The sequence below is a fragment of the Drosophila mauritiana genome, chromosome 2L (genome assembly GCF_004382145.1).
Source record: "Drosophila mauritiana strain mau12 chromosome 2L, ASM438214v1, whole genome shotgun sequence".
Taxonomy (NCBI): domain Eukaryota; kingdom Metazoa; phylum Arthropoda; class Insecta; order Diptera; family Drosophilidae; genus Drosophila; species Drosophila mauritiana.
This window is the reverse complement of record NC_046667.1, coordinates 7594771-7614884: the sequence shown is the minus strand read 5'-3', so window position 1 is coordinate 7614884 and position 20114 is coordinate 7594771. Positions and strand designations below refer to the sequence as shown.

The following is a 20114-nucleotide window of genomic DNA, read 5'->3' as shown; positions in this document are numbered from 1 at the left end:
ATTCATCCAAATGCGTCACGCCCTTCTGGTTTGGCACATGCAATCTCGCCATGTGCCGACGTGCCAAACAAAAATGATAAACAAATTAGCGCAGCTAATTACTCTGAGATTTGTGGTTGGAGTTCTGGAAAACGGAAACATATATAACAAATATATTTCTTATGGAGTAATAATGAAAATGATATACAATATATATGAAACATGGAACATCATATGCATTTATTTGTAAAAGTTAATATTTAAGTTAAAATAAATCTTTATTCAAAAATCATTATACACATGAAAACTCAGCGTAGCTTATCATTTAACAAATTAGTTTTCTGTATAATCTTCTTTCGAGGATTCGGTTTTCAGAACACTACTTGGCCCGCATATCTATCATTCCCGTACGCATATCCGTATCGCTGGGCAAATATTTGTAGCATACTTGTCGGGTGTTGGCGCGTGAAATGTGCAATTGACTCACGCGTTTGTTTTTGGATTTTTCGGCCGCTTTATTATTGTTGTCATGTGGGCACAATCACGTCGTTACAGCTTTAATTAAACCCTATTGTCAGTTATCAAGTTATCAACCTAAACGCTGAGATTGAGTGACAGTTTCCTCTTCCGACGTTTAACAAATTGTGTGTACCCCAGCCTAACTGATGTTTGCACAATTTGGTGAAATATCTGGACTCCCATGGATGGGAAACCAAATATTTTGCCAAATATTGTAGAACTCGCTAAAAACTGGTGCAGCCGCTGTCCACCGAACGTAAAAAAAGGGATTCATTCTATAGTTTCTCATTAGGCATTGGCTGGCTCCAGGGCATCGTGGTCCGAGGTGATTTCGAGGTCCGGCTCCTCCACCACCGCCTCCTCCTCGCACTCCTCCGGTGCCTCCACGTAGTTCTCACCCATGATGATCTCCTCGGCCAGTTGATACAGCTCGCGAATATCCTGATAGAAACATATTGGTATAAAAATACAAATTAATATGAACATTTTGATGGACCCACCTTGGCATTCCTGAGCGCCACGATCTTCTCATCCTCGAAGCGCAGCTGGTCGTACTGCTGCTTGGAGATGAGCAGACCTCGATTGAACTCGTCCTCCATCTCGGCCTCCAGTTCCTCGGCGTACTGCTGCTTGGCCAGCGTCAGGCTGATGGCATCCTCGCTGATCACCGTCTCCTCGGAGACATCGGTGGCATCGTCCAGATATTTGGAGTGCACTGCGCCGCCTTCGAAGTCATCGTCCTCCATTGAAGGTTCTTGTGGCATGATGATCTCCCCGCTGGAACGATGGGCATCCTCGATAAGTTCGGTTAGCTGTTGAGTGGTGACCGCCAGTTTGACATCCTTTAGCTTGTCCTCCAGCTGATTGCGAATACGCAGCTCGGTCTCCCGGAACTTTTGCCTAATTATGGGCAGCATATTTGTTTATATCAAAGCAGTAACATATTAACATGTATAATCCCCACCTGGCCTTGACTATATTCTGTATATCCTGGGGATCCGAGGAGTAGGGCTGGGATATGCGCAGCGAACGCTCCTTCATTTTGGCACGCTCCTGTTCGAGGAACTCCTTCAGGCTCTTTTCGCACTCCCGCCAGTCTTCGTTTTCGATGCTGGAAAAGTGGGGAAGTTTTCCTTTCATTAGCCTCCATTCTGAAGCGAACTCACTAAACATTCAACTCATGCATATTAATGGCGAAGTAAGAAACAGGGTTTAAGATTGCGCCTTGGGAAAGGAAACGTTTTTATCATCATTTGGCGATACCCTTTCTTCGAAGGACACAATGGTTTTTGAAACACATACAGAGTTGAATATTCACCTGAACAAACGTTACCAATTTTGTGAACTATTTCAAAGAGTTATTGATAACACATAGTTGTGAAGTGTTATTTTTGGTAATTTTTATGAGCAGCAATAAAAATATTTAGCTCATCTATTTATAAACTTTTATGGTGCGAATTATTAGAGCCGCCTAATGAAATTTATTATTATTGCCTCAGCAAATAAAACGGAATGTACTCCGCTAAAAGGGAATGTTCTTCAGAATCACAATATTTGAATGCATTTAAATGGAAAACAATAGTCTGCATTTGAAGTTCTTTTTTTCCAAGAATTTGTGTTAGTTTTCCTTTCTTTTACAATAAAACTTTTCCTGGAACTTAGAGCATTTAACCTCAGTCTATGATTTGCTGGAATTTCTCTGTCGCCACCCACATTTTTCCACCCCCACCGAAGGCCGTTTAAGCCAGTGGGTTCATCTTTTTACAATACATGCAGTGCCCCCCTCTTTTTTTTGTGTTTCCCCAACTCGTTGGGGATAAAAAGCTTCGCCAGAAGACGCCGAGCGTCAGCAAGGAATAATGTATTGTTATTCATTTTTAATTTTGCCGGCATTTAATGGCGCCGGAGTTTAAGTTACTTACCGCAGCAGATCCATTCCCCTCTCCGCATCCTCGGTCCTGTACTGCTCCACCAGCAGTTTCTGTTGGCGCTGCCGCTCGCGTTTCTTGGCCAGCAGTTCGGCTTCCTTGGCGGCATGTTGAAGCCTCTCCCGTTCCCATTTCACGCCCTGCAGCTTCAAACGCTCCGCGTTCTTCTCGCGAGCGGTCTTCAGCTGTTTGGCATTAAAAAAAGGGGTTAAAACGAAACTGATGTCTAGTCGGGAATCAAGCCCACCTTGGAGCGCTCCTTTTGGATCTCCATGTTGGCATCTTTGTTGACCATGAATATGGGATCGTCGGCCAGTTCGTCTGGTATCACATCTGACTTGCCCTCGATAATCAGCATACGTTCGCGCTCCACTTCTTTTAACTGCAAGCAACAATCAAAGTATTTAATATACTAACGTTAGTTCTTAGTAAATATGTTATGCAGTGAAATTAAATTTGTAATAAAACCCAGTCAGAAATAATTTTTCCTAACCAATAATACCGTTTGATGCCACAACAAGCCGTTGCCCTAAGAATAATGTTTGAACTTTATTAGCTGCTAGTCTGTGGTTGATATGAAAGCAAAATGTGGCGAAGTGTGAGTGGTTTGTATAAGCCCCTTTGTGGTTTACACATTTTTGGGGCTAAGACAAAGTTTGTGGTGTTCCCAAAATATCAATTTTCTAGACCCCATCAACACTACCAGACACCTTTCATCTGTTTTTAGTTTATATTTTTTTCTTTTTGGCGCATTGCGCTCTAATGACTAGGGAAATGCAATCGGAAGCGTCAAAAAACTTTACTTCATAGGCACTGTGTATCATTTCAAACTTCAGTTCAAACTGCAATTGCATTTAAGGACACATCGGACAGACAGACAGATCTCTAAGTATTCGTATCCGCAGTGAAGCACTTTGTACTTCATAGTTTTGAAGACTCGCATGTCTCACCGACATAAAGGGCAACTTTTGCTATCTCTCCCCGTGCCTTCCACTCGGCTTTTGGTCTAATTTTTATTACTTTGACGGCTTGGATTTGCCATTTTCATGTCGGAGGCTCATTGGAATCAATTGTTTGTGCTTTGGCCTCCTGGCCCCACCCCCTTGGAAAACAGAGAATAAGTAGGCGGTGTCGGCGTCATTGAAAAACTTTGGGACACTTTCGCTGCGCTCCCGTGAAAAGGGAAACTTGAAAAGGGTAAGCCAGTCAATGGTGTAAGATACACAGCTATGGACTTTAAGATACCGGTGCTAAGGTCTTAAAAACTAAAAGAAAATAGAAACATAAGCAATAATAACATGAAAATGGTTTCGAGAAGGAAATAATAATAACCAGATTTGTTGAATAGCGATATATTTAAGATATCGACTGGGTTAGTCCATCAAAAGGCGGTGTCTCACCCTCGGAGATAGATGTTCTACGTGACTCTCCCTGGCGACAAATTTGTTTAGGACTCTCGCCCCATATTTTCCCCTTTCTAAACTTTATGAAAATTAAATTACCAGCCAAGCAAATTGGTCACATTTGTGTTTGGATTCTTAGGGGCTAATTGGGTCGCCCGGATTAGAGCCTCCAAAAGCAAGTATACATTCTTACCTCCCGGGCGCGAATGCGGGACAGCAGCTGTTTGCGGTAATCCTCGTCGATCCGTTCCCGCAGCTCCTTCATGTAGCTCCGGTCCGTCAGCTTGACCACATTGGTGCCCATCAGACGCTCCAGGCGGGCGCTAATGCGCGGCAAATTGAAACTGGAACGGAAAAGTTGGAGCAAGGTGAGCGGAAAATTCTGGTGGAGATATGGAACAAAAGTGTGCAATCATAATGAAAAGAACAAATGGGAGACAAGTCAATGTTAATGGCTCTACCCAAATGTAAGTCAGTAAATTCTGCGCTTAATTACGGGCACAACCTTCACCACCTCCCCACACCACACTTACCCACACCTAGGTGGGAAAATCCCACATGGGTCGTCCGCTGAAGGCGTTTTAGCGCTTGTAACTGTTGGTAACGAATGAGGTCGGGCCGCATTCTCGGCCTGTTTCTATAGCGCTTTTCACTCGCTGCGTTTGCCAACTGCCGCCAGTGTATTATTTTGGTTGCCAAACACCCGAAACCGACAACACAAGGACAAGAAGTCGTTCTCCAACTTCTCCGCTCCCAACACAATGGGCCAAGGCAAGTTGGCTTTTATGAAAGTTATGAGATTTAAGAAAAACTTAGAATATAGCTAGAAAACATATATTATAATAGATCTTCATAGATCTGCATTTTACACAAAACATAAAAGCTGGTATCATATTTATGGAATCATATATTAAGCAAGGATATGACTTGATATGACCCACTGTTCTTCCAACTTTTTCTTATATTTTTCACGTGATATGCACACCAGCCAACAAGACTAACAACAACCATATAAACCTCACCTTCCAGCACCCCAATTTTTTTTTTTGGCGTAATGTTAGACATGCAGGGCAGGATGGGGACGTATTGTAGGGAATCCATCGGAGGAGGTGGAGCTGCGCTGCCCGGATTCATGGATGAGCGGTGGGCAAGGCGGGGGAAGACTGTCTCGGCTTGTCAGACTTTCAGACTTTCGCTAGGCTTTTTAGCAATGGCTCACATGGTCCTGCTTTCTTCTTTCTTTTTGCGGTTCTATATGGTAAATAGGTATTTTATTTCTACATGCTATAAAGCAACTTAATGCGGGCAGGTCATGAGACTTTTGTACTCATCTAACAAACATAAGACCGTACTCGTGCCATGCGGATTTCGAAATTCATCGTGGGATTAGTCAGTCCTTGTTAATGCTTGTCGTTTAGTTGACAATTAGATGGGTTAGTTTATAGGGATTGTTGTTATTTGGGGGCTTTCTTGTGGGGTACCTTGGATCGGAGTCATGATGGCTGTGCCTCCTCAAGCACCCAATAAAAAAATCGTTCAATTCAAACTGACTAACACATTTTTAACAGATACAATGTTGTCTTTGATGTTTCCATGAAAATCGTAACTGGCAATAGTTCAAAGTCATCAAAGTTCAATTCAATCAATTTTCAATCACAAGCAGGTGAGGAAAGTAAAATCCTTCCCCAGTTGGCATTGACATTGATAATGAAATTTCAGGACATCAATGGGTGTTGTCGTCGTATCAATAACCCGGCTCATGTCACATGCTACATGCATAAATTACGTATACGCCCCGTCGGCCAAGGGGTTGCGGCAAGAAATCCGTCTGTCATGTCTGTGCCCTAGAAAATCCCCAAGTTGCAAGCCTCAATTTATGACCCGCTCGCCATAAACAAGCAAACCCCTTCGTTTGTAATAGTTCCTGCGATAGTTCACATCTTTTTATTGCAACTTCCGCGAAACTTCCCGAGTGCAACTCCCGTGACATTTGCAACGGTCGCATCCGCCGCTGTCACGATTGTTCGGGCGGGCCATGATTTACGGCTCACCCACCTGGGAGATTCCCCTGGCATTAACCCATTTTTGCTGGGGCGTAGTATGTGGGCGCCGAGTGGGTTAACGCGCATATCCGATTGCTTTTGGCCATTTGCGGCACTAGTCGGCTCAATAACGCATTAAAAAGGGTCTATTTCTTTTTGTAATCGCTTTTGTTGGTTCCTTTATTCCGTAAGTGCTGTGCAATGAATATGATTTATTGGGTGGTTATATATGCCAGACTATATGGGAATCGATGGCTTTATAGCAGAATTCGTTTACCACATTCAGCATTATGATGGTGTAATCTTTGCAGCTTCCGATTTTTGTATCTCGAAGTCATAGTTTGGCTTGATAATCTTTAATTGCACTTATTTTGTATTTCGTTTTATTTATTTTCCTCGGTTCAATCATAAATAACACTTCTTCCAGAACCCCCTATTACTCCTTTTTTCTTATAGGCGTAATGTGTCAGAGTGGAAAAGTCCCATTGATTACATTTATGACTTAATTAGCGGCATTTTGCAGCGTACCAAGGAACCATATTAGTTTACACCCTTGACTTGCCGTTTCCTGTCATCGGCTATTGAAGAGGAGCCATAAAAACCAAGGATGCAGGGTTGTTGAGCAAGGAGCAGGAAGCAGGACTTCAGCTCCTGCAAGGGTGCAACGCTAATTAATGCCAGGGACGTGCATAAATTTGCCAAAGCGTTGACATTTATGTCTTTTGCCATTTGGCCATTAAAATTGATAATTGCAACACGTAGTTGGGGAAATAAATATGGTTGTAGCAGGAGTGCTGCTGGTTGATATTGAAATGTGATTCCGATTGGCCTATAATAAAACCGCTCATCGGATAAAATAATTATAAGATAATAAGCTTTCATTCATATTTAAATCAGCTTAACAAATTCCCTTTCCTAACCCAAAAATATTTAAATTCTTGCTTTTACCTCTCCTCCGGTTCCAGAGTGCATTGCACAAAGTCGATGAGGAAGTCGTCCTCTACATTGATCTTCATCATTGACATCGGTTTTTTACTCCTCTTTCCCCTTAAATATTTTCCAGCCATAACAGGTGAGGAAAGCAGAAGGTGTTCACTTTATTCCCTCATTTTCGCACCAATTCGAGCGGGAACACAACCTGCGGAACTTTCACCCGAACTCGACAAAGTCAACCGGCGAATGTGGCGCCCTTTTCACAGGACTCGATTCCTTGGGCTGCCGCTCCTCGTCCTTTGTTGTTGACACACACGTGTGTGTGGCGTCGAGTGGCACGTGGAACAAAATGTACTAACCCACTTTTTACCTTTGCTCCCCAGCGTCTTACGACTTCTAGGCGTTGGCACCAGAACCCCGATTCCAAATCCGATTCCGGATCGGAATCCGAATCGGTATTCGAGTCCTGTGTGGCACACACATCGCATGTTAAAGCATTTAATGCTAGGCGTAATGACACGACACCAATGTCAATATTTTGACAGCGTAGTGTGTCAACAAGTTTCCAATGCGCAATGCTCAAGATTTGTGAGCTTCGACAGTGGGTTTGGGCTCAACAGTTTAAGGTTTTGGTCAAAGTCAATCTGACAAATGGGAATACTTAAGTATTGTTTTTAAACATGGTGGGTATGATGCTATCGTTGAGTACAGGATATGTGATAGTCGGAGTTTCCCTAACAAGTGGAGTCCAACAAATCAGAGATAAGCTATAGATGATGAGAAACTGTTGCCACGTCCTTATTTATGATACCTCCAACAGACTTTTAATGTGATCATTACTTCACTCTGCACTTTTTACCATCCCAAGAATATAACTCAATTGAACAGACATTCAGAGCCAAAGTATTGAAATAGTTTTGAAGGTTTCCACTCTGAGGTGTCGTGGGAACTGAAAAGCCAGTTTCGTTCTAACCATTTCACTCTCGGATTTTCCCTTAGTCCTTTGCTTTTGGCCAACAACTGTCGGTGTTTATTTAACCGTTAGATCTCGTTTTTCCGTGTCCCTTTGTCTAAGCACGGAACCACTGAGTAAAAGTTTTCCGCAAGGGAATGGCGGGCTACTTCTCAATGGATGGCTTCCAAAGGGGGGCAGTGGATGGGGAGCTGGATATTCCGCGGGTGGTGGAAGGCAGTCTCACATTACCGTGAAACCAGATAACAATTTCGCTTTATGACCGCGTTTCATGCCAACGAGACATACAATAATTTCCTCTAATCGACTCGTAGCGCGGAAATTGAGCAAACACTTTGTATCGAGTTGGAGTCACCGGTGGGTTGGGTGGTTTCATTTATTTCTTGTTGGCCAATACGTTCGAAATTTCAACTTTGGCATTGCCTGTGTGATGCCATTGGTTCTTGCATTATGTGTTAGCCAGAGATGCCTTTATAGAGATCACGCCAAGACCAAACAATGCAAAACATGCTGTGCTCATGTTTTACTTCATTATTTTAGAAAATAAATGATTTCCAAGTTGATAGTTCATGTTCATGATTTTAAAATAATTGAAATTTGTGAACCAAAAATGTCAGCACTAATGCCATTCACATTTGCAGGCCGTCAGCAAGTCATTTGATTTCCGGTCCGCCCACTTCTACGATGGTCGCCTTCACCTGCTCCGCCAACTTTAATTGCAACGTCTTCCGGCATCGCGATTCGTGTCCAAAGAGCCCCAAGCAATAACTTGGAGAATCTGAGAATCTTAGTGTGTAACCTTCGGTGGAATATAAATGCACTTTCCCGCTGCCGTCATTTTCAATTTCTGTTAGTTTTGTTTACCAGCATTGCTAGTTTCATTGGTGGCATTTTTCTCTCGACTGGAGGTCGCAACATAATCTATGTTTTTGTGCTTTCAATTCCATTTTGCATGCTGTCATTCACTTCATATTGGTTGTGACACAGAAAATATGGAATAAGATGAATTTTTTTAAATTTTGTGATTTTTTTTTTAACATATTTGGGCACTATAATATGTATATTTATGAAAGGCAAGTATTGCAATGCCAATTCATATGAATTCTAATCAAGGGTTTGAGTATTGGATATCGTTTTATTACAGAGGTGGTCAAAAGTATTTACACAACGAGCTTTTTTTTCAATTGTCAACTAATTGAAAAAAAAGCTCGTTGTGTAAATACTTTTGACCACCTCTGTATATCCCACAATGGTTTTTGTTTCTGGTAAGCTTTGCAAAAAGCTTTTATGATTGTTACAGTTAGAAAAATGACTTCAGTATTTTTAAGTGATATTTCTTTTGAAGCGGATCAAATAAATAGCTTCTTATTTATAATTATAAATTGAAGTAGACACACTGTGCGAAAACAGAGTTCCCGTTTAAGCTAAACTTTTAGTGAAATTAAAGTCTCTTGGATTATTCTTACTTGCACTTGACTAGGTCCTGCAGATCCTCCGGCGAGAGAGCGTACTCGGGATCTAGCTGCGGAGTATTACGCTTCCGGCTGCGATTTTTCCTGCGAAGACCAGATGGACTTTTCGCCTTGGAACGGACGCCGAAGGCGACGTTATCACTGCTCTGGAAGCTGGTACTTATGCCCGGATCCTGGATGGCAATGATGGGAGCACTCGAGGAGCGCTCATCGGGGTACTTGACCGTCGAGGCAGCAGCTCCGCCAGTCAGTTCCTCGGCCTTGGCCTTCTCGGCAAAACTATCGCGCCGCCAGGATGGCGTGAGCGTTCTGATCACATTCTGGGTGTCCGAGAAGCCCTCGTAGTTGTACTTCTTACGCAGACTCAGCCCCGAGAGATACTCCAGCGTTTGCCAGACGTTCATCTTGTTCGCACTGTACGAGGGCTCCTCGTCGACTGACCAGCAAGCGTTGCGTGCAATCCGCTGGGCCAGGAGCATAGTCACTGTGGCACATCGGTTGCCCGGCGGCGGGGGTGCCCACTCTCGCGAATCGGATAGTGCAACAGTTCTGCCCACGCCCACCACTCCGATCCCGGCGGCATCAGACTTCACGGCCGTGAGTGACATATGCGGAACAGTTTGTTTAGGCCCAAATTGAAATGTAATTAAGTTTCCGATTCCGTTTAAAACTTCGTCCTCATCCTGCGACGACCGAACTTTATATGGCCACCATCGCACACGATTCTGGTGGTGATTCTGATTCTAGGTGGGATCATAGCCACCACCGTCGGCGTGTTCGTTGCGTGGCAGCCACGCGCTCGTACTCGCTCTGTTTATTGTATCCATTTTGCGCCATTAAAAATAATATCATTCTGATTGAGTGACGCGCCGCTTAAGTACTTTCCTTCTTCGTTGTCCTCGCACTGACACCGTTTTCCGCCTGCCGCCGCTTTCCTTTTTATTGAACACGCAAAGTGTCGGCATTGCATTGGTGTATTATATGGTATTTTTTGCCCACACCCAAATGCCTTTTCATTACCCCGTTCGCGATTGTTTTTGGGTGGGCCCTCGCCTCCTGGCACCTCGCATCATTGTGGATACGCAGCCCAGACAAAAGGCAAGTGAAGCCCGTGCTAATGGAGCGGGGGGTAGCCCAATGGATTTCCCCACCACACACTGTTTTGACATTAGCCCCATTTCGAAGGGTAACTCCGCTACATAGGGAGGGTTCTACTGGATTCTCTACTAAGATAGCAATTTAATAGTAAATTGAATACATTACAATTGATTTTTCTTCTATTGACTTACAAATGCATCTTCAAAGGATACTCAACAAATGTTTGCTGCATAATTATCTGGGGCTATTTAGTACTTTCATTTAAGATCATTTAAGAACCCTTATATTTGTACTTTACCCCCTCTAGTTGTTTTATACATGCTCAAAAGTGCGCAGTTTTCTAAAGGACATAGTCCGCTCAATTTCAATTTACCCCATATCTGGCAAGGATCTTAACCTTGGGGCCACACAACTCCCGTCTTTAGCGCCCCAAAAAGGTAAGTCAACCCGCGAAACGTGAGTTTTCCGACGACCCAGTGAGAATAACCAAGCCAATTTCCCGTTTCCATCACTCCTGTTCACCAATTACTTGCCAAAGTTTCGCCGACAGCTGATGGCTGCACTTGCTCCCCCTCGCTCCCCTGGGTGTTCATTTGCATTCGAGAAGTTGAGCCATCTATCAAAGGCTTCGTTAGCATCGCGTGACTGAACGTTGTCCGGAAATTAGCACCACCCACTCAAGCCGAGGAAGATTTTTTGGCCAAGGATTAGTTTATGGACTGGTGATAAATAATCTTATCAGACGATGTGATGCAATTGAGTGCGAATATTTCCCCATCGCACATTTAATTGCCATGGAAATATTTCTGGGTGTGGCAGGCCAATACTTTATGTGTAAGTCTGACAATTTGATGGATGCAATAAAATATTATGGCTGCGGCTGTGGCCAAGAATCTTAATTGAATGGCAGCGCACTGCATTGGCGCCAATCAGTGTCAGAGCCACTGAACCCAACAATTGGCCAACTCGAGTGCACAGGAGAAAAGAACCAAATTTTGGCAAGGATTTTCGTATTTTTAAGGTACTTCTTTAAAGATATACATTTGTATTTTTACACTTCTTAACTCAAGATGATTAAGTTCTGAATCCTATTCATTTGATGCAAAATACTAAGAATTTCTCTCAGTGTAACCATAAACAGCACGAAAAGCACTTGACGGCAATGAATTCTGACACACGTGTGCCAACCACTGCCACTTCCCCACCACCCACCGCCCACTGTGCTGGTGGCTCAATGTTCTCTACTCACGCAACAATGACATCGGGATCCTCCCACCACTTCTTGTTGGAAGGCTGCAGCAGCAGGCTCACCTGTCGCCAGTGGTTCTTGTGCACCACCTTTGGATGAACATAAAAGTTGGAGATTATTGCTCATTTTATGGACAGTAGTCGGCAGTTGTTACCTTATACTTTTTGGGATCGTATGCATTGTGATCTTTCTCCGTAAACACCAGGCGTGCCATTTTGAATCCTCCGAATCCTTTCTAGAACCAAGCCTGATTCTGCTTCTCAGAGGAAGTTCTTCACATCAAGTATAGTACTTGAAAATATAAATTATGCTTGGTTGAAACGGAATTAGTTATTTGTGTATACTGACTGAAGATTTTGCTTTGACAAAACCTTTAATTGACTTTTAAATGAAAGGAATAGTGTTGTTAAATTTTTAATTTTACGAAAATTTAGCCTACAAATGAACAGCTCTTATTTATAAAAATTTTAGGTTATGACAATCTTTATTGATATTCAAATGTTTTGTAATTTATTACGTAGAATTGCTTCCCGACTTAAAAGCGAAAGTGGTTTGATTTACTTATCGTTTCTTAATGGAATCAATAAATATATTTTATATATACAATTGCGGATTACTCTACAAAAAGGGTATAACTTAAAATGTATTAAATTATAAACCACTATTTTATTTTTAAATATTAAACTAAAATATATTTTAAACAAAATGTAATTTTCCTTATATTTTTAAAAGGTTTGGTAATATTGGTAGGAAAATTGTTTCCTACTTATGGACTCAGATTTTTATATGGTATTCCTGAACATATGTTGGCGTTGGCTGGCATTAGTGATATGCTAATGCAATCGAGAGATCTAGAGTCGGTGACCAAAATGGATCAGTTTGCCGAGAACTGGCGGCCGGCACATTAATTTCTGGGCGAGCTTACCGAAGTGAATTTAATTACATTCTGCTGATGAAATTTAAATGGACAGCCAGTGGTGCTGAATGTGTGTGGGGCGATGGTGGTACAGAGGCACAGTGGTGCTGCGGTGGCTTGTAATTTGCCTATCCATTGTTGTTAGGGGCACCCGAGACATGGCTTTAGAGTATATCATATACAGATTGAAGTCATGGTTATGGATTGGCCGAATCAAATGAGACCAGTCTTGTTTTCGTCATGTCAACCGGCGTGGCTAATTGTCGCGCACTTGAATTGTCGTCAATGAATTGTGGATATTGATTCGGGAAGGTCAAGGGGTTGGGGCTGGAGGTATTACGTGGTTTGTTCTCTGGGCCAGTTTCCGCATTTGTGCAGCAAACATACACATGGCTGATCGAACCGAGAACTGGCCTTATATGCTAAATGGAATTATGGATCGGAGCTATAAAAGCACTTGGCCAACGGGCAGATGTCAGTTAGTTTCGTTTCAAGCGTCACTGAGATCACAAAAGCCAACATGAAGGTGAGATTGAAGGGATATCGGATAACTGGAGCTTAGTCCAAGTACAACTAGTGTTGTATAAGTAGATTAAAAGGACAACACGAAGGGATTTATTTTCTTTTTCTATACGAATTGGAATTCTGCAAAAGTATTCTTAAAAGATCATTATTCAGTTATACATACCATAAATTAAAATCAGATTGCTGATCTTTAGTTTCTAACTAAACACATTACGACTCCATTCAGAGAAACTCCAAAAGTAAAATATACTACAAATAAGTTATATTTATCATAGTACCTGAGTTCGCATCTAAATCAAGATTCCTCTTTCCAGTTCGCCGTTGTCGTAGTCCTGTTCGCTTTGGCCTGGGGTGTCAACAGCTCGGTGGTGCCTCTCCTGACCTCCGCCCACGGTCTGGTGGTCGGTGCACCCGCCGTCGCCGGTTCGGTGGCCATCCAGGCATCTGCGGTTCCCGCTGCCGTTCCCCTGGCCCTGTCCCCAGCCGGACCCGTGCTCATCCAGTCAGGACCAGCGGTGGTTGCCGCTCCCGTTCCCGCCGCTGTGGTTGCTGCCCACGCCCCCGCCGTGGTGGCCGTCGCCGCTCCGGAGGCCAGCTATGTGGCCAAGACCCGTGGAGCTGTCCATGTGGCTCCTTTGCCCGGACATGTGCAGTCCGCTGCCTCCGTGAACCTGGAACCCGCACCAGGCACCTGGTAATCACCTGAAAGGACTTCTGGATTACCCCTACATCGATCCTGACCGCCACTTGCTCGCATCTTTACCACATTTTTTGGTTTTTTTAAGTTACCGAAAGGTCTTTCCTCCACTGAGTTCCCGTTGGGTTCTCGTTTCTTCAGCAATCTAAGTCAATCCTATCCAGTCTATCGCTTTCCGCTACACTCTCTGGTCTTTATTTATCCACCCCGCTGTTGTCACATGGAAATTTGTTTCTTTTTGAATAAAAAAAATGTTATTAAAACAGTTGAAAGGAGTTTTATTTACGGTTGCTAGCGCATGCTGAAGTAACTATTTAAATGCCATTAGCAGATGTATCTAGATCGTGGTCCCAGAAGAATAATTTGTAACAATTCTTCTTACGCAATTACCATGGGATCGACTCACCTTTTGAACGGCAATTAGAAGCCCCACCCTTAGCCCAACTCCCACGCCTTCAAGTGCAGCAAACATTGGACAGCTAAATGGCTTAAAACAATCTCGATCGATGGCCGATTACCGATGCCAGTAATTAATCAATTCCGGGGCCTCAGACCGGCGCTACAGCAGGGGCGTTGACAAAAAGCCGCTCCAGAAACGAGACGCAGTTGCTCGGCAGCTGGACAACTTTGTTGCCAGCTCATAGTACAAACTGCCGTCGAACCGAACTGGTCTCTGAACTGAAAACGAGAGTACTGCTCGATCTGGAGCAGGGGCGGTTTGCCTTGATCGCCGCACACTCGCACTTGCAATTATTAATAGAAAAATGTGCACAAACTTGATATGGCCGCGATGGAGTTAAGTAATGCCCATGCAAAGTAATGCGGTTCAGATCAAATCCGCCTTAACGCCCACTGTAGACCCCTGAAACCCGTTAGGCGATGGACCCGATTCCGATGGGATATATAGGACTATATGTTGTCTAGGGAAATATATGGATAGTAAATTACAATTTATATTAAATATAAATCGATATGCCAAAAAAATGGTCGAACTTTCTCGTTGTGAGTTAACTGAGTAATGGGTATCTGATAGTTGATGAAATAGCGTTCTTTCTCTTTTTATAATAAAAGAAGACATTGTAATTTTCAGGGTATCCCATATTGTGAATTCAATACAAAAATATTAACTACTGGCTTAATGCCCCAACATTTTGACCGAAAATAGACTTGACGGAAAACATGATAAGCGAAAAATGCCTGGGCTTTCAATAAAAGTGTCAATTGCCGGCGAAACGTGAGGCCAAGAAAGGGGATGGGGAATGGGGAATGGGGAGTCGACTCAGTGGTGGGGCGGGGGGCCAAGTGGCAGCTAAGCAAACGGCAGCGAAACATTTTGCCGCGTTGTTTAGTGTCGTGTCGGCAGCCAAGCCCCATGGCAATTGGCCATAAATCTAGACCCAGCCATTCACTTTTTGTTTTCTTTTGCTGGCCGCAAGTGGGCTTAACTCGATCGGCGGCTGCTGCGTGCACGCAAAACCAAAGAACGCATGACGCGGCTACCGAATGCAAGTTGGCTTAAACCGCCACACCCCCAGCCCCCTTTGCCAAGTTCAAGTTTACGCACTTTGCGGCTTCCTGCTTCGAACGGGTTCACTGCACTTGAGCCGAACGCACTTAGCTGTTTCTGGTTTCTACGCAGAATCGAGTTCAACTTGGCCCACTGCGTTGGATTTGCTTTTATTTGTGGTCTCTACGCAATTCGCACTTCATTCGTTGGCAAGGCGAAGGCAGTTCACTTTTGGGTGATCACTTCTGGTACCTACACGGGAATTAAGTTTGCCAATTTGCATCTCAAATCATTATTTATATAATAAACTATTTTAAGCAATAAATTGTTGCAGTTAAACAAAAAGCAAATTAAATACCTTGGCAAGCTACTTCTGTGCAATTTAATTACATGTAAAGAATGTTAGCGTCATAAATTTTGTAATCTTATATAAACAAATACTAAATTTAAATATTTATTATAAGTTGATTAACTTAAAAGTAATAAAAAGTTGTCCCAAATAGATTGTTTATTGCTTGAAAATTAGCCATATCCGCTTTAGTTTTATAGGCAATAAAGAGCATATAAAAATGCCACAGCACCTTTATGGAGCAGGTGTGAATAAAAAGTGCACTTATTTTTGAGTCAACATACAGATATTTTTGCAAGTGTATATAGCCATTACATAATTTAAGCCATCCACTTTCGTGTGGGCGATGAGTTGTTGAATAAGGTCAGTGTTCCGGCGAAGGATCGAGAGCCAGTTCTGCAGTCGAGTGATTCATTCCGCAGAATCGATCAGAACAGGGCGTTTTTCCCGTGGACACTTGCAATCCATTTGGCAAAAATAAAAAGATATACCGCTCCATTGCTGGATGGATTTCGTAACACTACAACGGCACGGCTTTCTTATCCGCACCCACAACTGGTTGGTGGCCTAAATATAGTTCGGCCGGCAGTTTGCAACCTGTAGCCAAATACTCGCAGTCGAGTGAGCGACAAGTATCTGGCGGGTTGCATGAGCGGCAAACAAACTTGTTGCACACACTCGTTCAGATTTCTGTGATTTTTCGTGGCAGCAGCTGGATGGCAAAAGGAAAATATGCAGGAAAAAAGGCGGCCCACAGCCCAGAAATTCCGCCAACCACTTGCTAACGTCACGAACACACTAACCAGGCCATAAACTGCTCATATAGAACTCGTTGAATTAGCAACAATTGTGTGGCTAAGCTCTTTGTTAGTTGTGACAGTTGTGTAGTGACAACCGCGACCACTAAAGTGGTTAATTATTGCATTCTCTTAATGACCATTAGGAGTCCGCTTAGCATGCTAATTGTAATTGGATTAATTAACCGCAGATCTTGATCGCCAGCTAACGGTTAACGGGGCAATACTTGACCAATTGATTACGTTACGATTGCAATTGCATCATTTGCGCCTCTCGGTCCGATTTAAAACAAAAAATCAGCCTTTTGGAGGCCACCCACTCGAAAATTCAAAAATTCCTTGCCAGAGTCCGAGTGTGATTGCCTATGCAGGCTAGTTAAATTAATTTAGATCGAACAATTAAAACTAAATACGTAACTGTCTAGTCGACCACTAGATGACCTTACCAAAATAAACCTTGCTTTTATTTTTATTTATTTATAAAATTTAAAATTGACAAGCACATTAATTTATTAAGTTCTTAAATACTTTGTAGGTCTCCAATTCTTTTTGTTTCACAACCATTGACATTCTCAAGTCTTCAAATTGAACATTATAGGTGTGCCAGGTGAACCGCTGTTGTTAGATTCACACATAGTGTATGAAAACCAAATTAAATAATGAGCAGCAGGCCAGAGGTGTTGGCGGTGTGGGTGGAAATGCTGCTGGTTACCAAATGCTGCAAACCAAATTCGCCGGCTGGCAAAAAAAAGCCCACCCCACTGTGTATCCACCTTGTTGCCACTACCACGTTGCCAGCCACAAGTTGCAACAATCGGCAGCCGCCAAATTGAATTCAAGCGTGGCTAACATTGATTTCCCCCCACTAGCCGATAACCGCCCTTCTCCTCTAGCCAATTAGTTTCATTCTGTTTATGCGTTTTTAATACGGAATTCGAATCCATCTGACCAAAAGTGGGCGTAGTCGTTCGGGTAGTTGTGATAAGGACCCAGCATATAAGCCTTAGCATGATGCAATCGGGCGGTGATATTGCAACAAAGCCTGCTGCTCGGTGCCAGCAGGCATGCTTTGTTATTAAAATGCCATTAAAATTGGGACAAGCGCTTAAATTTGATATACAGTCAGACAAATAAATACTGAAGTTATAATTATAATGCTAAGATTTAGGAAAATTCAAACTAGATATACTGATCTAACAAAAATTTTAATTTAAAAGTTTGTCTTTTGTTCATACTATTATTTCAATGTGTCTTTTAAAGTTATTTGTAATACAGCTACATACCTTACCCGTACATTCCATTTTGTTTGGGGCACACGTTGGTTGCCATTGTTTGGCTTGTGCAACTGCCACGGCGTCAATCTGATTTATGCCACTTGACCGGACTGCCGCCCGTGTCCGCTGTCGTGCCGCCTTAGGAACCCAACGCTTTGCCGCTCGGACGCCTGCGCACTCGCTTCGGGGCGGAATATGAGAACTCCGTGTCCAAGATCAATGCCAGCTCAGCGAGACTTAGATCTGCCATGAGCACGTTGCTCATGCCGGGCCATTGGCTATCCGGAATTCGAGGCGGGGCACTGCTAAATGACGGAGTGGGAGCTCACATGCTGTGCACCTGGTCACTGGGAATGTATGTATGCAAATACATTGGGAAGCACTAAACTTTACTTGCCACATGCAAAAGTTATGAAATTTGTGATATCTTACCACTTAACCCATTAAACTTTCTAAAATGAATATCATACAGGATATAAATTGAGCTGTATATGAGGTTTACGACAGAACGAGAACATAAAGCGAATTTATAGGGAAAAGACAATATAAACAGCTGCGCCCATGATTGTAAAGCTGATAATGCACCTTTATTCAGTGCACCTGGCCACATAAAAACGGTATAAATGCACTGGGCCATTTGCATACAACACAAAAACATAAGGAGAATAGCATATCTGCTATTTCTAAACCTTGTAGCCGACAAAGTGACGACGACCGATGACCTCGCCCATGTAGAACCAGGTAATCACCTCCACGGTGACCAGCACATTTAGCCAGGCCTCACCGACGGTCACCTGCGAAAGTCCGGACTTCTTCAGCTGCCCCTTCATATCCTTCTTGGAGGCCAACTTGGCGGACTCAGCGGTCTGCTTCAGCTTCTGGAAATCAGCGGGCAGTGGCGGTGTCAGCTCCACCTTGGCATACTTCCAGAATTCATCGAGCTGCGGACGTGCTGCCACAATCATTTCTGCGTAATACCATAATGTGATTTCGTTTTGGCCAGACTAGAAGTGCGCATCTTACTGTTTACTAGGGTCTTCGCCTTGGCAACCAATTGACTCATTTTGTTGGTAGAAAAATAAAACAAGAAATGCAAGTTTCTGAAAATTTCACAAATTTACGTCGCAAGGTTCTCGTACAAAGTTATCAAACTGAAAGCTTTCAAAAATGATTTGACTTTTAAGCAAAGGGTTCCTATCTATTCGATTTTAGGCATGTTAAAAGGCTACCACACACTGCACGATTTATGTCCTTGCCAAAAAAAAAAATGCACAAAATGTGATACAATTTTATTTTTTTTAAGAGCTGGTTCATTTTCTATTCAGAAGCAGTGCCAGGTAAATGTGTTTGGAAAATTTGCATAATTGCGGCCTGGTCGAAAACAACCTGCGCCAATTATGCGATTTGCGGGCGATAAACTGACCAATCATTACCAAACCGACAAGATGGTTATTACTAGAGCGCCCCGCCCACTTGCCAAGCCGAAACAATGGCTAAAAAGTAGAATAGAAAGACGGAGCACGCCCTAAAAAAATTGGCCAGTATTGTGTCGGCCGGTCATCGAAATGAAAATCTCAAAATGTGCAATAAAACGCTGGGTCTTTCGTCATCAGTTCAATGGAATTGGTTGGCCATATAATGCATGTTTTAGGCCAGCCGCTTTTGCTAATGAAGCTCTAATGGAGTCGAGGTGAAGGGCCCGTTCTTCAAATGAAAATTGCTCTTGTTTTTTATTCGCATAGTTGATCTAATTGCGCCAGTTAGACGAGTATGACATTCCACCAATACCCGTTGCGGGCCCTATGCATAATCATATTGCTTGTGATTAATGGGATCGCATATATTTTTCGCTGCAGCTGTCCTCTAAATGGTTTCAGTCTCACATTTGACCAGTTTGACACTCTGACCCAAGTCTTTGGAAAAACAAAACGTGGCCAGCTTTTTGATCTGCATGTCCATGACGATTTCAAGTTGAGGCTGCAATTCGCCGGGCGTTTTTTAGCCAAGTGCCCCAAACATGGAAATGTAGTCCACCAATTCATTCTGCTTTTTTGCATTTTTATTGTTTGCCAATGCTGACAGCCTTTGATTATATTTATTCTTGGGCGTTGCCCCGCCACAATACGAGAATTGCCTTCCTATTTTTGGCGGAGCAGCGGGCAGCGAAAACAAGGCGAAACTGCAGAGGCTAATTGTTTATTTAAAGCACTGCGAAAAATTCCAGTGCTCTGGAATTTGCGACTGAAAGTCACGGCCTTGCTGACGTCACTGAGTCTTAAAATTCTTTTAGAAAGTGGATGGTTTTAAAAGATTTTTAAATTTATACTAAATCTCATTTGTATATTTGAAATCATTTCTTGGGCAAAACCAATACTGTCAAAAGTTGGCAAACATAAGTTTAATATTTATTATCTATAACTTTTTTATGATAAGTGAAATATTTTCTGGCCATT

General features: G+C 42.9%; 3 protein-coding genes across 4 annotated transcripts; 1 reads left to right on the top strand and 2 right to left on the bottom strand.

Moving 5' to 3' along the window:
- Positions 1–292: 292 nt before the first annotated feature.
- On the bottom strand, positions 293–11964 carry LOC117150670 (probable DNA double-strand break repair Rad50 ATPase). 2 transcript variants are annotated; one of them, XM_033317669.1, is made up of 8 exons: positions 11751–11964; positions 11597–11685; positions 4023–4173; positions 2674–2808; positions 2421–2611; positions 1463–1609; positions 999–1398; positions 296–939 (listed from the first exon to the last, which is right to left on the bottom strand). In XM_033317669.1, the coding sequence occupies exons 1-8, from the start codon at positions 11808–11810 to the stop codon at positions 787–789; spliced, it is 1326 nt and encodes a 441-aa protein (XP_033173560.1). In that variant the 5' UTR covers positions 11811–11964; the 3' UTR covers positions 296–786. The 2 variants fall into 2 exon arrangements, with proteins under 2 accessions (XP_033173561.1, XP_033173560.1); XM_033317670.1 differs by lacking the exons at positions 11597–11685; positions 11751–11964 and adding an exon at positions 9244–9872 and having other exon boundaries at positions 293–939.
- Positions 11965–12974: 1010 nt separating this feature from the next.
- Positions 12975–13999, top strand: LOC117140739 (adult cuticle protein 1). The gene is made up of 2 exons (XM_033303819.1): positions 12975–13038; positions 13352–13999. The coding sequence occupies exons 1-2, from the start codon at positions 12985–12987 to the stop codon at positions 13733–13735; spliced, it is 438 nt and encodes a 145-aa protein (XP_033159710.1). The 5' UTR covers positions 12975–12984; the 3' UTR covers positions 13736–13999.
- A 4226-nt stretch (positions 14000–18225) lies between these two features.
- LOC117148843 (ATP synthase subunit g, mitochondrial) lies at positions 18226–18828 on the bottom strand. The gene is made up of 2 exons (XM_033316501.1): positions 18685–18828; positions 18226–18628 (listed from the first exon to the last, which is right to left on the bottom strand). The coding sequence occupies exons 1-2, from the start codon at positions 18722–18724 to the stop codon at positions 18345–18347; spliced, it is 324 nt and encodes a 107-aa protein (XP_033172392.1). The 5' UTR covers positions 18725–18828; the 3' UTR covers positions 18226–18344.
- Between the last annotated feature and the right edge of the window lie 1286 nt (positions 18829–20114).

What these genes read in the sequence shown, in the direction of transcription:
- LOC117140739 (XM_033303819.1), top strand. Translation starts at nt 12,985, where the DNA reads ATGTCAGTTAGTTTCGTTTCAAGCGTCACTGAGATCACAAAAGCCAAC. An exon ending in TCACAAAAGCCAACATGAAG is followed by an intron (nt 13,039 to 13,351) that starts GTGAGATTGAAG and finishes TCCTCTTTCCAG; the next exon opens with TTCGCCGTTGTCGTAGTCCT.
- LOC117148843 (XM_033316501.1), bottom strand. Translation starts at nt 18,724, where the DNA reads ATGAGTCAATTGGTTGCCAAGGCGAAGACCCTAGTAAACA. An exon ending in GGCGAAGACCCTAGTAAACA is followed by an intron (nt 18,629 to 18,684) that starts GTAAGATGCGCA and finishes GGTATTACGCAG; the next exon opens with AAATGATTGTGGCAGCACGT.
- LOC117150670 (XM_033317670.1), bottom strand. Translation starts at nt 9,857, where the DNA reads ATGTCACTCACGGCCGTGAAGTCTGATGCCGCCGGGATCGGAGTGGTG. An exon ending in TCCAAAAGGAGCGCTCCAAG is followed by an intron (nt 2,612 to 2,673) that starts GTGGGCTTGATT and finishes AATGCCAAACAG; the next exon opens with CTGAAGACCGCTCGCGAGAA. An exon ending in TGGCGCTCAGGAATGCCAAG is followed by an intron (nt 940 to 998) that starts GTGGGTCCATCA and finishes TGTTTCTATCAG; the next exon opens with GATATTCGCGAGCTGTATCA.